General features: G+C 45.3%; 1 protein-coding gene across 1 annotated transcript in view; it reads left to right on the forward strand.

Moving 5' to 3' along the window:
• The window catches only part of PPM1F (protein phosphatase, Mg2+/Mn2+ dependent 1F), a 39,074-nt gene extending 27,365 nt beyond the window's left edge, over positions 1-11,709 (forward strand). Inside the window, exons 5-7 of the mRNA XM_082203332.1 lie at positions 3,779-3,922; positions 5,133-5,226; positions 11,119-11,709. Coding sequence (XP_082059458.1) covers positions 3,779-3,922; positions 5,133-5,226; positions 11,119-11,486 — 606 coding nt within the window. The 3' untranslated portion in view covers positions 11,487-11,709. The remainder of the gene's footprint in view (positions 1-3,778; positions 3,923-5,132; positions 5,227-11,118) is intronic.
• The last annotated feature ends 4,273 nt before the right edge of the window (positions 11,710-15,982 follow it).

Below are 15,982 nucleotides of genomic sequence, written 5' to 3' on the forward strand. Positions count from 1 at the left end.
CTGCAGTAATTGTAGATTGTTGGCTCACCAGAGGAGTGAGTGCAGCGAAGCTGAGTGCTGAGAAATGTGTCCTCTTGGTAATTGGCTTTTCTGTAGCGTTGCAGAAAATCCCAGGTAAATAATTTATTGGTTCACTTAATAGACTTTTGCCTAAGAATCATTGTCCACAAATCAGAGGAGGTGAAAGGTTTAATTTAGGCCAACGTTGATGGATGTTGGGGTCTTTCCAGAGGGGTAGCCATTTTTTTTTTAAACCCAGTAGGTTCATCCAGGTTACTTTCTGTTCACTGTCACTCATGCAAGGATCCAGGAAATGATGGGCTGCAGTACATATGCCAAGAACTAGGAGAAACTGCATCTGGGATTAGGCTGCTGTAGCCGATTCCTTCTTTCTAATTCAGGTAAATTGGGAACCTGAGCTATAAGCAAGGTAGTTTCTCTTGTTTGAATGGTAGCATAGTGTGAGAGAGAGTAAGTAAGAAAACTCGTATAGCGTAGTAATGTAGATTACAAGGTCATTTGGTGGGCCAGCCATTCCAAAATAATGCTGAAATGGACTGGTTGCAGATCAAAGTGATTTAAATAGCAAGGGGGAAAGTGCTTTTAAAACCTGTTTTCCAGCTACGCAATTTGTATATTTTCTGAACAAGCATGTATATGAACTGTTTACTTAAAAAAATCAAAACTATATTGGTTTGCAACTAAATAGAGCCCTTTTTAGAAAGTTGAAGCATAATCCAGACCTCTAATTGAGCTGTTTAGAAACAAGGTGGACATTCGCGAAGGTTAATCAACTACCATTTGACACTCCCTATGCACCTAGAGGGACAATCCCTAAGCACAATCATTTAACCACAAAATGCCCAGAACTTTCCTGAGGCCAGACTAGCAGTTAGTACTAGGGAGCAGGTGGCACTGTGGTCTAAACCACTAAGCCTCTCAGGCTTGCTGATGGGAAGGTCAGTGGTTCGAATCCGTGCAACGGGGTGAGCTCCCGTTGCTCTGTCCCAGCTCCTGCTGACCTAGCACTTCGAAAGCACACCAGTGCAAGTAGATAAATAGGTACTGCTGTGATGGGAAGTTAAATGGCGTTTCCATGTGTTCTGGTTTTCACCACAGTGTTCCGTTGTGCCAGAAGTGGTTTAGTCTTGCTGGCCACATGACCTGGAAAGCTTCTGCAGACAAATGCCAGCTCCCTTGGCCTGAAGCGAGATGAACGCTGCATCCCATAGTCACCTTTGACTAAACATAACCATCTAGGGGTCGGCTTTACCTTTTACCTTACTAGACAGAATAGTAGCTTTCCTTCCAATATATTTTATTTTGGGGTTTTTTGACATGCATCTATTGACCTATATAAAGTGTCCTCTGGGTGGTTTTCACAAAACAGATCTACAAAGTTAAAACACTAGAAATAACATGGTGGGTGTGGGTGTGGGTGTGGGTGTATCCCTGTCCATGATCTTCACTCTTCTCACTATACCAGGATCAGCCACCAAAAATCTCTTCTCATTAATTACTCCAACCATTCTCCTCTACTGTCCCCATGTGGCTACAATTCCCTCTCTCTGTCTGTGACGACAGTTCTGTCTTTCCCCATCTGTACTATCCATTTAAAGCAGTGTCGTGCCACTTTAAGCAGTCATGGCATCCCCCGAAGAATCTGCGAACAGTAGGTGCTGAGAGTTGTTCGGAGGCCTTTCTTTGCCTTAGGTAAAGTAAAGGTAAAGGGACCCCTGACCATTAGGTCCAGTCGTGGCCGACTCTGGGGTTGCGGCGCTCATCTCGCTTTATTGGCCAAGGGAGCCAGCGTACAGCTTCCAGGTCATGCGGCCAGCATGACTAAGCCGCTTCTGGCGAACCAGAGCAGTGAACGGAAACACCGTTTACCTTCCCGCCAGAGTGGTACCTATTTATCTACTTGCACTTTGACATGCTTTCGAACTGCTAGGTTGGCAGGAGCAGGGACTGAGCAACGGGAGCTCACCCCTTGCGGGGATTCGAACCACCGACCTTCTGATCGGCAAGTCCTAGGCTCTGTGGTTTAACCCACAGCCAGTGGCGTAGCGTGGGTTGTCAGCACCCGGGGCAAGGCAAGTAATTTGCGCCCCCTAACCCGTGGATTTTAGCACTCGAGCACTCAAGTCGCCCCCCCCCCCCCAGATGGTGCGGCCGGGCCCCCCTGCACCCCCCACGCTACGCCACTGCCCACAGCGCCACCCGTGTCCCTTTCTCTGCCTTACAGACCTACAATTCCAAGAGTTCCCTGGAAGAGGGATTGATGGCTCAACCGCTCTGGGAATTCTGCCTTTACCCTCCTTGATCAGAACACAGGAAAACAGGAACAGCTTTACTGCTTAGTGAGCCGGCACACTTTGTTCCAGCTGAAAAGTGCAACAGACTTTGCTTTTTCAATTAAACCTGATCGTTCAGAGAGAGGGGCTTGGTATATTCCTGAGTGGGCCACCCCCACCCCCACCCCCGCTTGATAAATAAAGCCCACAACATTGTTCTGAGAATACACTGCAAACATCTTGTTTGTTTGTTTTAATATTTAATGCTTATAATTTATGTTAATGCAAGCACTAGACCTCTCTATCTGATTGTACCTTCTCACGTTGACCACTGCGGTGGTTGATTGTAATAGATATTTGAAAGCACTTATTGAAAAGGGTATTACTGCCAGCACAGTATTGAATAGAAACAAACCAAGATCTTTAGGAGCATCTTCTGTTGCAATGGTTTTTGAATACATGAGTGGTGTCGGATGATACAGATAATTTGGATCCTTTCCAGTCTGGGTTTAGGCTCAAAATTGGGGCAAAACAGCCTTGGTTGCCCTGATTAGTGCCTTACACTGGGGTAGGAGTGGGCGTCCACAAATCAGAGGTGAAAGGTTTAATTTAGGCCAACGTTGATGAATGATGGGGTCTTTCTGGATATCTCAACAGCTTTTGATTTCATTGACCCTGCTGTCCTTCTGGATCGGTTGTCTGGGATGGGACTCCTCAGAGGAGCAGCGTTAACAGTGGCTGCATTCCTTCTTGGATAACCAATCTCAGAAGATGGTAGCAAAACATTTATGGGCCTACAGCATGTCTCAGAGGTCTGTTCTTCCCTCGCGCCCCCCCCCCCCCGTGCTTGTTGTCATCTACATGAAACTGCTGGGAGAAGTCATCTGGAGTACGCAATAACTCTCCCAGCACTCTGGGAGAAGTCACCTAGAGGCATCCAGGCACACAGTAACTACAGTGGTGCCCCGCAAGACGAATGCCTCGCAAGACGAAAAACCCGCTAGACGAAAGGGTTTTGCGTTTTTTGAGTCGCTTCGCAAGACGAATTTCCCTATGGGCTTGCTTCGCAAGACGAAACATCTTGCGAGTTCTTGCGAGTTTGTTTCCTTTTTCTTAAAGCCGCTAAGCCGTTAATAGCCGCTAAGCCGCTAATAGCCGTGCTTCGCAAGACGAAAAAACCGCAAGACGAAGAGACTCGCGGAACGGATTAATTTCGTCTTGCGAGGCGCCACTGTAGTTGCATTTTATTTCTTGACATGTTTTGAACAACCAGATAGAAGTCATCACAACAATAGCAACAAAAGGCTGGTGTGAATTCACTCTAATGCTTTTTACATCGCTAACAAGAGTTTCTATGATCTTTGATGCACGGTTAAATAATGAGCACCAATTCTCCCCACACAGTTACATTTCATCCTTTTAAAGGCTCTTTATAACATTCCCTCCCCCTTCTCTCTCTCTCTCTCTCTCTCCAAACTATACAGAAGCTGCGCAACGGTAGTACAGGTGTGGCTGCCTTGATTGTTGGGAACAAGTTACATATAGCTTGGCTTGGCGACTCACAGGTAATGCTAGTCCGGCAAGGGAAAGCTATAACCCTGATGGAACCTCACAAGCCAGAGAGAGAGGTAACTACTGCTTCTTTGAGTTGCCCCCACAAAGCTCTTGGCCTCTTGTGTATGTACACCAGTGTGGTGTAGTGGTTATGAGCGGTGGACTCGTAATCTGGTGAACCGGGTTCGCGTCTCCGCTCCTCCACATGCAGCTGCTGGGTGACCTTGGGCCAGTCACACTTCTCTGAAGTCTCTCAGCCTCACTCACCTCACAGAGTGTTTGTTGTGGGCGAGGAAGGGAAAGGACATACCAAACATACCAGTTATTTTGTAAGTTAAAAGGGAACACGCCAAAATAAGAGTGAGATTAATAAGAGTGAGATTAATAATAATGGATTGGATGAGAGCCAATAATCTGAAGCTCATTCCAGGTAAGACTTCAGGTACTGTTAGTGGGCGGTTTCCTAGACTGGATGGATGGAAGATTGCATGCTCTTGTTAGGGTTACACTCCCTCTGAAAAAGGAGATCTGCAGCCTGGGGTTACTTCTGGATCCATTGCTGTTGCTTGAGGCTCAGGTGGACTCAGTGGCATGGAGTGCCTTCCATTAACTTTGGTTGGTGACCCAGTTGCAGCCGTATTTGGATAGGGATAGCCTAACTGATGTCATCTATGCTGTGGTAACCTCTAAGTTAGATTACTGCAACATGTTGTATGTGGGGCTGCCCGTGAAGACTGTTCGGAAACTTCAGCTGGTGCAGAATTAAGTGGACAGGGTTATTGTTATAATACTGTGGTATTGCAGCCGGCCTGTGATCCTACGATGAAGGACGGTACAGTGGTACCTCGGGTTAAGTACTTAATTCGTTCTGGAAGTCCGTGCTTAACCTGAATCTGTTCTTAACCTGAAGCACCACTTTAGCTAATGGGGCCTCCTGCTGCCGCCGTGCTGCCGGAGCCCAATTTCTGTTCTTATCCTAAAGCAAAGTTCTTAACCTGAAGCACTATTTCTGGCTTCGTGGAGTGTGTAACCTGAAGCGTATGTAACCCGAGGTACCACTGTATAGAAATTTAATAAGTAATAAAATAGCATACAAATTTAAAAGAAGTTTTTAGCGGAAGCTGATCTGCAGTAGAATGGAAACAGGGCTGATTGCAATGAACACAGGGCAGGATAGAAATTGCTGCCTCCTTACATCCCTAGACTGGTTGGTACTGTGCTTCCTGTGCCTGTCACACCTACACCTATAGATTTAGTGAGCTTTTGTTGTTGTTGTTTATTTAGGATGAGAGACAACGCATAGAAGCCTTAGGAGGTTGCCTTATCTACATGGACTGCTGGCGTGTCAATGGAACCCTGGCTGTTTCCAGAGCTATCGGTAAGCCATGTCCTTGTAGAACATCAGCCCTAATGTGTTCATTTACCATATTTAGCTGTAATGAAATATTGTCAGCATGTAAGTGTGATGGGGCAGCTGTTGTTTGTTCTACCGCCGTTCACAACTTTGCGTTCTGCATCAGTTTGGGAGTTATTTCAAAGCACAGCCTTGACAGCTAGAAACTTCACAAGTAGCACACACACAGGGAATAGTTTGATACTGCAAGGCTTTTGTGGAAATCTGTAACGAACAAGACAAAAGCAGCCATATCCTAACTGCACAAGGCCATTTGGGGGTTTTTTTCTTACCAACAGACACTGCAGCATTTTTCTAACCTTGGACTGAATTGCTGCCGTTATTGCACCTACATTAATAATTGTTCCATGTGGTACATTGCCATAGTAACACAAACCTGACAGTGCACACTGCTCTTCCAGCTCCTTCCTCGAAGCATCTGTAAAACTATTTTATTATTATAGTTGTGCCTCCTGAAATGGCCCAATCATGCACTCCTATTGAGAAGTCATGGATCGTTTCCCCTCTTCACTTGATAAACAAATAAATATCCTAGGTCCATTTTTTATAAATGTTGATTATCATGCTGAGTGCTGTCTGTTTCTGCCATGTGAACTGCCTCCTTCCGTGAGTCGTCTGAAAGCCCTGCTCTGTGCTCCTGGGAATAAGACTACAGTGGTAAAGGTAAAGGTAAAGGGACGCCCACCATTAGGTCCAGTCGTGACCGACTCTGGGGTTGCGGCGCTTTATTGGCTGAGGGAGCCGTCATGTGGCCAGCATGACTAAGCCGCTTCTGGTGAACCAAAGCAGTGCACGGAAACGCCGTTTACCTTCCCGCCAGAGCGGTACCTATTTATTTTCACTTTGACGTGCTTTCGAACTGCTAGGTTGGCAGGAGCAGGGACCGAGCAACGGGAGCTCACCCCGTCGCGGGGATTTGAACCGCCAACCTTCTGGTCGGCAAGTCCTAGGCTCTGTGGTTTAACCCACAGCGCCACCCGCGTCCCAAGACTACAGTGGTACCTCATGTTAAGTACTTAATTCGTTCTGGAGGTCCGTTCTTAACCTGAAACTGTTCTTAACCTGAAGCACCACTTTAGCTAATGGGGCTTCCTGCTGCTACCGCGCCGCCGGAGCACGATTTCTGTTCTCATCCTGAAGCAAAGTTCTTAACCCGAGGTAATATTTCTGGGTTAGGGGAGTCTGTAACCTGAAGCATATGTAACCTGAAGCATCTATAACCCAAGGTACCACTGTACATGTGAAGCAGCAGGCACCACAGTTTTGGCATGGTCTCCCAAAAGTGACCCGCCATTAGAATCATAGAATCATAGAGTTGGAATCATAGAGTTGGAAGAGACCACATTAGGGCTGGGCGGTATCTGGTTTTCAACATTGTGGTATATATCACCCTACTCAATATCACGATACATCACAATGTCTGAAAACGGGATGGAACTATGTAGAGAGGCATTGGCTGGCTTCACAGTTTTCCCCACTATTTTTGCATAGCACACACACACATTAGGGCTGGGCAATGTAGTGATATAGAATCAAAAAACTGGTTTGAAGTCCATATCATGGTAACGGTTTCATAACATTCAACATGGCGATGTGTGTGTGTGTGTGTGTGTGTGTGTGTATCAGTATCAATATATAGATACATATATGATGAGGGGGAAACCGTGAAGCCAATCATCACTTCTCTTGTGATTCCCTATTGCTCTGTACTATAAAATAACAGTTGCAACAATCTGTTATAGGTAAAGTAAAATCGTATCAGTTTTAGATCCCTAAAGTAGTAGTTTCTGGGACATTAACCCGTTCACTTTCACATGATTATGTCCTTATTTCAGACATCATAGTATATTGGTATATCAGAATGTTTAGCTTGGTGATATTTCACTCTGTTGGAAGCCAACCCTAACACACATCATGATTCACGATATATTGCCAGGTAAAAAATTATGAAACTGATATCACAATATCGACTTCAAACTGGTTTGGGGCGATATATCACCCAGCCCTCCCCACCGTGCTCTAATTATATATTATTATATATGAGAGCCAGTGTAGTGTAGTGGTTAAGAGCGGTAGCCTCATAATCTGGTGAACCGGGTTCGCTTCCCCGCTCCTCCACATGCAGCTGCTGGGTGACCTTGGGCCAGTCACACTTCTGTGAAGTCTTTCAGCCCCACTCACCTCTCAGAGTGTTGGTTGTGGGGGAGGAAGGGAAAGGAGAATGTTAGCCGCTTTGAGACTCCTTAAAGGGAGTGAAAGGCGGGATATCAAATCCAAACTCTTCTTCTCTTCTTCTATTTTATTTTTACATTTATATCCCACTTTTTCCTCCGTGGAACTGAGGGTGTCATCCATGGTTCTCCCCCTCCCCATTTTACCCTCACAACAACTCTGTGAAGTAGTCAGCTCGTGGTCAGCTTCGTGGCTGAGTGGGGATTTGAACCCTAGCTTCCCAGCTCCTAGTCTGACACTCCAACCCAGGGGTCAGCAAACTTTTTCAGCAGGGGTCCGGTCCACTGTCCCTCAGACCTTGTGGGGGGCCGGACTATGTTTTTTGGGGGGAAATGCCCAACAAATAACCCAGAGATGCATTTTAAATAAAAGGGCACATTCTGCTCATGAAAAATCACCAGGCAGGCCCCACAAATAACCCAGAGATGCATTTTAAATAAAGGGACACATTCTGCTCATGAAAAATCACCAGGCAGGCCCCACAAATAACCCAGAGATGCATTTTAAATAAAAACACACATTCTACTCATGTAAAAACACACTGATTCCTGGACTGTCCACGGGCCAGATTGAGAAGGCGATTGGGCCTGATCCGGCCCCCAGGGCTTAGTTTGCCTACCCATGCCTAACCACTAAACTACACTGCACTGATCTTTTTTTGTCATCCAGCTAACACACCTTTCTCTAAACTTTAGGGCAGAAGTCCTTTTTTACTTTTCTCTTCAACTGTAGGATGTGTCTTTACTAAGATTACGATGGGGTGGGGTGGGACATGATGGCATTGCTGGGGGTTGGACTAGATGATCCTTGGGGTTACTTTCCAACCCTGCAATTTTATGATTCTAAGCAGCAGAGTACCAAAGCTTCCAAGAAAAACAAAAAAATCCAGAAGGGGAAACAAACCAGAGGCATTTCCAAATTAATTCATAGAAGCGTTCCTTAATTTTGATTAACTGCTTTTACAAGTAGTTGCATATTTTACGTGTTTAACCTTCTTGTGGGGGTTGGGGGACAGAAAGGCAAAATAATGGGTTTTAACATTTAAAATAATTCTATATGCACGTGGGTGTGTTTGTTTCATCAGTAGCTCACTGGTGAAAATCTACTCCCTTGCCAGTATTAGACATTAGACATGACGCTGCCTACAGCAAAGCAAGACTCAGAGTTTTCAGACTCCAACTGTGTGTGAAGAGGAAGAACCATTTGCTGCAACATTCATATCACTGCATTGAGAAGAGCCCTGGAAAACAGAATAATGAGCTGGAGGACTGCAGCCGCATTCTGGGGCGCATTTAAGACACCATGCCAAACCACGGCTAAGGAAGTTTTGCGTGAACTGACAACGCCTGGTTTGCAATACCAAAGTTGGAACCTATGGTTTGACACAGATTTGCAAACCATGGTTAGTGCTAAGTTTGGCTTGGCGCGATTCCTGAATTAAGAATGCATAGTTACTGCTGTTGCTCTGCCTTCGAAGCTGCTGCACCATGGAGACGAGAGAGAGTTTAGGAGATTATGAAACAGTGTGCCGAGAGGAGGGAAAACAAAATCAGACAAGCAGTTCTAATCCACAGTTTGCATCTTCGGGAGCTTCAACAACGGCTGGGATTCTAAACTGTAGTTATCGCAAATTATGGTTCTCCCATAATTCAGAGACAGGGAGGCATTTGACAGTGAGGTAGGGGAACCAGGAAGGCGGGGCCTAAAGTCTCTTCCTGTTAGACGGGGGGGGGGGGGGGGTTGGTCAGAAGTTCCCATCCGTCTTACTGCCTGACACAAGGAAGGCTGTTGGAAGTGGGGAGTCAGAGGCGTCCAGACTCTCTTTTTAAGTAAAGAAAAACAAAGAAAACGGCACAAAAATATTGGTCCTCATTCTCCCTGCACCATCTTGGCTGACGTTCATTACAGGAACTCTTTCAAGACATGCTGTGTTCCTATGCTTCTCTCTCCCCCCCCCCCCCCGCCCAAGGAGTTACATTAAAGCAAATGTAAATCAAGGCAAAATCTGCAAGTTCCTGCTTAGGCGGAACATTTGAGGATTTCAAGGGAAGCTTTTTTAAAAAAATAAAATAAAACCCTTTGGGAAGATCAACAAGATTTTTCACTTATCCATTGAAAACCTTCCGTTCTAGCCCTGTAGTCCTGGTTCACCACCTGCCTGCAATGAGATTTTTGAAAGACCTCTACAGCAACAATTTCTTCCCCAAGAGGCCTGTGGGTGGATGCCTGTGGCATGACTGGGATGCATGCACATGTACACACGCTCTTTTTTTCATGCACCACATTTGATCACACACACAGAGAGAGACAACTCTTTCAAAGCAGTGACTGCATTTGCAATAGACAACCAAACCCCTGCTTTCCAAAGTGCCTTCTCTGCTGGGGAAGAGCAGAGCAGACTTCTTTCCATCCTAGCAAGGATAAATTGTGCTTCTTCCAGGTCTAATTATGCTTCTGGAGCCCCATTCTCCAGCCCCTGTTTGGTGTGCTAAGAAGAAGGTTTTAATGGAGAGATAGATGCATGAAGATGACTCTCCCTATCTGACTACCTTCCCATTGAAATAGAGAAGTGCAGAGAAGTGGCCTTCATTGGATCAGAAGCACTGGCAGACCTGGGGTGGGGTGGGAAGATTAAAGCCCCCCCTGCTCCTTCTTTGTTTGGATGATTTTTAATTGTGCTTCATCTTCATGTGGCTTTTAACTATGTGTACACTACTCAGCAATTCTGAATATTAAGTAGTATACAGATAAAAAGGTAAAGGGACCCCTGACCGTTAGGTCCAGTCGTGGCCGACTCTGGGGTTGCAACGCTCATCTCGCTTTACTGGCTGAGGGAGCCGGCATACAACTTCCGGGTCATGTGGCCAGCATGACTAAGCCGCTTCTGGCGAACCAGAGCAGCGCACAGAAACACCGTTTACCTTCCCGCCAGAGCAGTACCTATTTATCTACTTGCACTTTGAGGTGCTTTTGAACTGCTAGGTTGGCAGGAGCAGGGACCGAGCAACGGGAGCTCACCCCGTCGCGGGGATTCGAACCACCGACCTTCTGATCGGCAAGTCCTAGGCTCTGTGGTTTAACCCACAGCACCACCTGCGCCCCTTAGTATACAGATACCTGGAATGAAATAAATATACACAAGATCACTGTCCCTACACTGCAGTTTGCAATGTTTTCTCCTCAGCTGTGGGAAGGCCTTGTCAGGTCGCAAAGTTTGGCATGGCATGCACATCACCCACCCTTGGTTTAGAGCAGGCATGTCCAAAGTCCGTCTTGGGGGCCAACAACATTGGTCGGCCCTCACGCATGTTCATTTCATCAAATCTGGCCCTCTTTGAAAAAAGTTTGGGCACCCCTGGTTTAGAGCAACGTTTCCCAAACTTGTGTCTCCTCCTGCCATTTTTGGACTGTAATTCCCATAATCCTTGACCACTGGCCCTGCTAGTTAGGGTTGATGGGAGTTGTAGTCCAACACCAGTTCGAAACCCAAGTTTGGGAAACCCTGATTTAGAGCTTCGCCTTAAACAAAGGCAAAGGTTGACGGCTCTGAAAAAGGAATGGGGCAGTTGGGATTTTGTACCTCTTATGGTGATTTACTTCTTTCTCTCCTGCTTGCTTTTTTAGGCGACCCACTCCAAAAGCCTTATATCTCCGGCTGTGCAGATAGTGCATCGTTTGAGCTAACTGGTGCCGAAGATTATGTGCTTCTCGCTTGCGACGGATTCTTTGACACCATCCAACCTTTTGAGGTGGTGGACCATGTTCTAGAGCACTTAATGCAGAACAAAGGGGACGGCCTCAAGACTGCGGAGAGGCTGGTGGCGGCCGCAAAGGAAAGTGGATCCAGTGACAACATCACTGTCCTGGTGGTGTTTCTAAGGGAGCCCAAAGACATCATGTCCGACTGCCTCAGAGACCCTAGAAGCTGCTCTGCTGACGACTGCGCAGGGAACCCGCTCCTTAACTTTTTCAGCTCTGAGAAGAACCATTGAAATGGAAGAGGAAAGGGTGACTATCCAATTCATTTAAAGCACAACATCCAAACGTAAGCAAGTTTAAATGGGGGTGGGATTCCTTTTACCACTGGAAAATGAAAGCTATTGTGTGGCAGACAAGATGCAAGAACTTAAGTATTTCAAAACCCAGGGTTGCCTTCAACTAAGCTGTTCAAGGCCCTTTAGAAATCAGTGGACATAAACTAGTCATGCCTGTGGATTTCAATGGGTCTGGTCTATGGTTCTTCCATAACGCCGGCCAGTGTCTGGATTGTACCATTTTAGATTGCAGGTTTGGGGAATGCATAACTGAATGTCCCTTTGTGCAAAACAGAAAAAATATTTTAAAAATCCAACAGCCCTCTTAGATGCAGCCAAACGATACCTGAGTGAAGGCTTCTAATCTTGCTTCTCTCTGGCTGCATTTCATCACAGTGGTAAACCACAGTTTGAAATAATACATGGTTTAACATCCATGAGTGCTTTCCGGACTGCGCTCTGCAGATTAGAAAATGAAGCCAGAGTTTGACTTGATGTGACCTGGTTTGTCTCCTCCAAACAAACCATGAGCGGTAAGTCAGAACCAACATTGGCTAATGGTTTGTGTGGAGGAAATGAACTGTAAGGCTCGGTTCATGTGACTTGTTTCCTCTGGTGCATGACGCAGGAGCAGGGAAATTTAAAAAGGCTTGTATACCACAAAGAAATGATGTTGTTGTTGTTTAGTCGTGTCCGACTCTTCGTGACCCCATGGACCAGAGCACGCCAGGCACTTCTGTCCTCCACTGCCTCCCGCAGTTTGATCAAACTCATGCTAGTAGCTTCAAGAACACCATCCAACCATCTCATTCTCTGTCGTCCCCTTCTCCTTGTGCCCTCCATCTTTCCCAACATCAGGGTCTTTTCCAGGGAGTCTTCTCTTCTCATGAGGTGACCAAAGTATTGGAGCCTCAGCTTCACGATCTGTCCTTCCAGTGAGCGCTCAGGGCTGATTTCCTTCAGAATGGAGAGGTTTGATCTTCTTGCAGTCCATGGGACTCTCAAGAGTCTCCTCCAGCACCATAATTCAAAAGCATCAATTCTTCGGCGATCAGCCTTCTTTATGGTCCAGCTCTCACTTCCATACATCACTACTGGGAAAACCATGGCTTTTACTATACGGACCTTTGTTGGCAAGGTGATGTCTCTGCTTTTTAAGATGTTGTCTAGGTTTGCCATCGCCTTTCTCCCAAGGAGCAGGCGTCTTTTAATTTCATGACTGCTGTCACCATCTGCACTGATCATGGAGCCCAAGAAAGTAAAATCTCTCACTGCCTCCATTTCTTCCCCTTCTATTTGCCAGGAGGTGATGGGCCCACTGGCCATGATCTTCGTTTTTTTGAAAACGAAGAAATGATAGTTCATTTTAAAGAAATGATAGTTCATTTTAAATGTTTTTATTTTAATGTTGAGTGCGGACCAGGTCTCTGACACAACAGTTTTCTGTGTGGAGGGTTTTGTTTTGTTTTGTTTTTAAATGGAGGAGCATTCAGTCATGCAAATCCCCATCTAAAGCCTGCCATGAAACAACTCAGACACAAGGCCTCAAAAAGTCTGGTGGTTTTGCATTTACTTCTTTGAAGTAGTTTTAAGCCTGCCCATTCATATCCCTATCTCTTGGGGAGATGGTAAAATAACATACTGTATGTTAAAGATCAATACTCAGAACCCTCTGGAATAATTTTAAATATCATTTCAAGGGGGTTGCATTTAGATGCTACTTAATGATAAGCGTGAATAAGCTACCACACCCTCACCAAAGATGAGTGAATTGCTGTGGACAGATTCAGTATTAAACAAAGTACCAGATACTGGAACATCACAATATTGTCTTGCATAAGAGCTGACGTCCCCTTCTCTTCATTGCATACCAAAGAAAATATTACTAAGGAATATCAAGAACATGTTAATGAGGCTTCAGAAGAAAGGGAGCTTAGATACTGAAATGAAAAATGCATTTCCGAAAATAATACCTACTAACGTACCAAACTATGAGCATAGGAAACGTCTGTAGGAAGGTGCCATTACTTGTAAACACCATTAGTGTCATGGAGGCAATTTTAATGCAGTGGGTTGCAGCCAGTTCACAAACAAAACTCTTGATTGAGCCTTATCCATTCCACTGAGTGTACAAGGAGACAGCATTCAATGGCTTTTCAGGGTTTTACCATTCCATCCTACTGGTGCCTATTAAGTACTAAGGACAAAATATTTTGTCATCCGGTTTGAAAAGACATTGGCCACGTTCACATGGCGTGTTAAGCTATGGTTTGTTTTATCCATGGTTTGTTGGAACAAACCAAAGTAAGTCTCACTGATGAGCAAATTAACCATAGCTTGTTCTGCCTAATGTTGATTTCATTTTCTAACTACTCTTGCCACACATCCTATCTGGGGAGGGGCACCAAAATGATCCAGGATTACGCCAGGATAGTAGGCATAGCAAGAAACTATGGGTAGCGCAAGCCAAAGTTTGTAAGCCAACTTCAAACCATAGTTTCATATTCTGGTTTGGTGGCCACAGGCAAACCATAGATAGTTGACTGAGGTGGGTTAACAAACTACAGCTAAGATAAGCAGACCATGGCTTCATGTTAAGAACAATGGGCTGGTTTGAACATGTTATGTGCATCTCATTGTGAATATAACATTTAGTATTTTATTATTTTTATACTCTTCTGTGGTTGAGGACTTTTTTTAGGTGTGTTATGTTCAAAGCTTTATTTATATCAGGATTTAGATGTATATAACTGTTATTTTTTTGCCACTGGTATTTAAAACTGGCAACTCTCAAGTGCCATATATCATTCTGACACAGATGCAAAGGGCTGCTTCTTCTGTCATGATGTGTGAAGTGTTAGTTTTTATATTCATTTTGAGGAGGTGATCTATTATGTTAATTTAAATACTTGTAAAGCACTTAAGGCTTTCTTGATGTATGCAGGAACTGGTGTGGGCAAGAACCTTTTCATTTAAAATATTATTGCGGGGGGGGGCATGCTATTTTTAAAGCTTTCCCTAGAAGCTGTGATTTTGATCTAAAGGAAATGTTCGGCTGCCCCTTTAGCAAGAGGAAAGGACGCAGGTGGTGCTGTGGGTTAAACCACAGAGCCTAGGGCTTGCTGATCAGAAGGTTGGCGGTTTGAATCCCCATAGCAGGGTGAGCTCCCGTTGCTCGGTCCTTGCTCCTGCCAACCCAGCAGTTCGAAAGCACATCAAAGTGCAAGTAGATAAATAGTTACCACTCCAGCGGGAAGGTAAATGGCGTTTACGTGCGCTGCTCTGGTTCACCAGAAGCGGTTTAGTCATGCTGGCCACATGACCCGGAAGCTATACGCCGGCTCCCTCGGCCAGTAAAGCGAGATGAGCGTCACAACCCCAGAGTCGGCCACGACTGGACCTAATGGTCAGGGGTCCCTTTACCTTTACCTAAGAGCTGTTTGAAAGTGAATTGGACTCCCTCAGAAGGTGGTGGGGCCCTCCTTTGTTGGAGATTTTTAAAGACAGGTTGGATGGCCTCTCAGGGATTCTTCAACTATGATTCCTGCATGACTCTCTCCCAACTTTACAATTCTACAATTCTGTACCATCAATCAAAGCACAGTTGTTTAAGGCTCAGACAACCCATGATGCCAGCAGACCTGTTTGTTTAAACTTGGCTCTGTTCCAATCAAATAGGTTGGTTTTGTTTTCAAGCGCAAAAGGGAACACAAGCGGAACACACACACACACACACACCACAGCCCATATCCAAAATTCCTTTCCCTCTAATCGCGCTCTGATTCCAGAGATGAGCATAGCTGGAAGACAAGTATCTCAAAGGAGCTAAACTGAAGGAGGGGTCAACATTCGGCACCCCTCGTCCGCACACGTCTTTTGCTCTTAAAATACGTCCCTCCCACTTCATATGTGATTGAAGCTGGCCTGGATTGCGAACAAACAAGTTTGCCATTGCAACGTACAGTTTGAACCCAAAGGCTGTACCCAACGTACCCTGTCCAATAGCACAAGGGCTCTTAATGTTGTGGAGCAGGAATCCCGTGCAACAATTGCACTAGAGGAAACTCATCCAGCGTTAGCAGCAACCTGCTTATGGAACCAAGTCTGTCTTAGTAGTCGGACCCACACTGTGAACACCCTCCCATCAGATGTCAAAGAGTTAAACAAGTAGATACCTTTTCATAGACATCTGAAATCAGCCCTTAATTTTGCTGGACACTGCCCAGAGCGGCTAGTGTAACCCAATCAGATGGACGGGGTATAAGAAATAAATTATTGTTATATTATAAGTATTCTCTTGAACAACCACAGGTGCGAAACATTTTGAAAGCAGAATAAGTACACCGCTAAGTGACTTTAATTTAGCACTGTTTTGGATACAGTTCTGAGTTCAGGATCTGAAGGTTGTCTGGTCCTACTTGTGGTTAATTCCAGTGTCATTTAACATAGGGAAC

Source organism: Podarcis vaucheri, assembly GCF_965113315.1.
Source record: "Podarcis vaucheri genome assembly, chromosome: 16".
Taxonomy (NCBI): Eukaryota; Metazoa; Chordata; class Lepidosauria; order Squamata; family Lacertidae; genus Podarcis; species Podarcis vaucheri.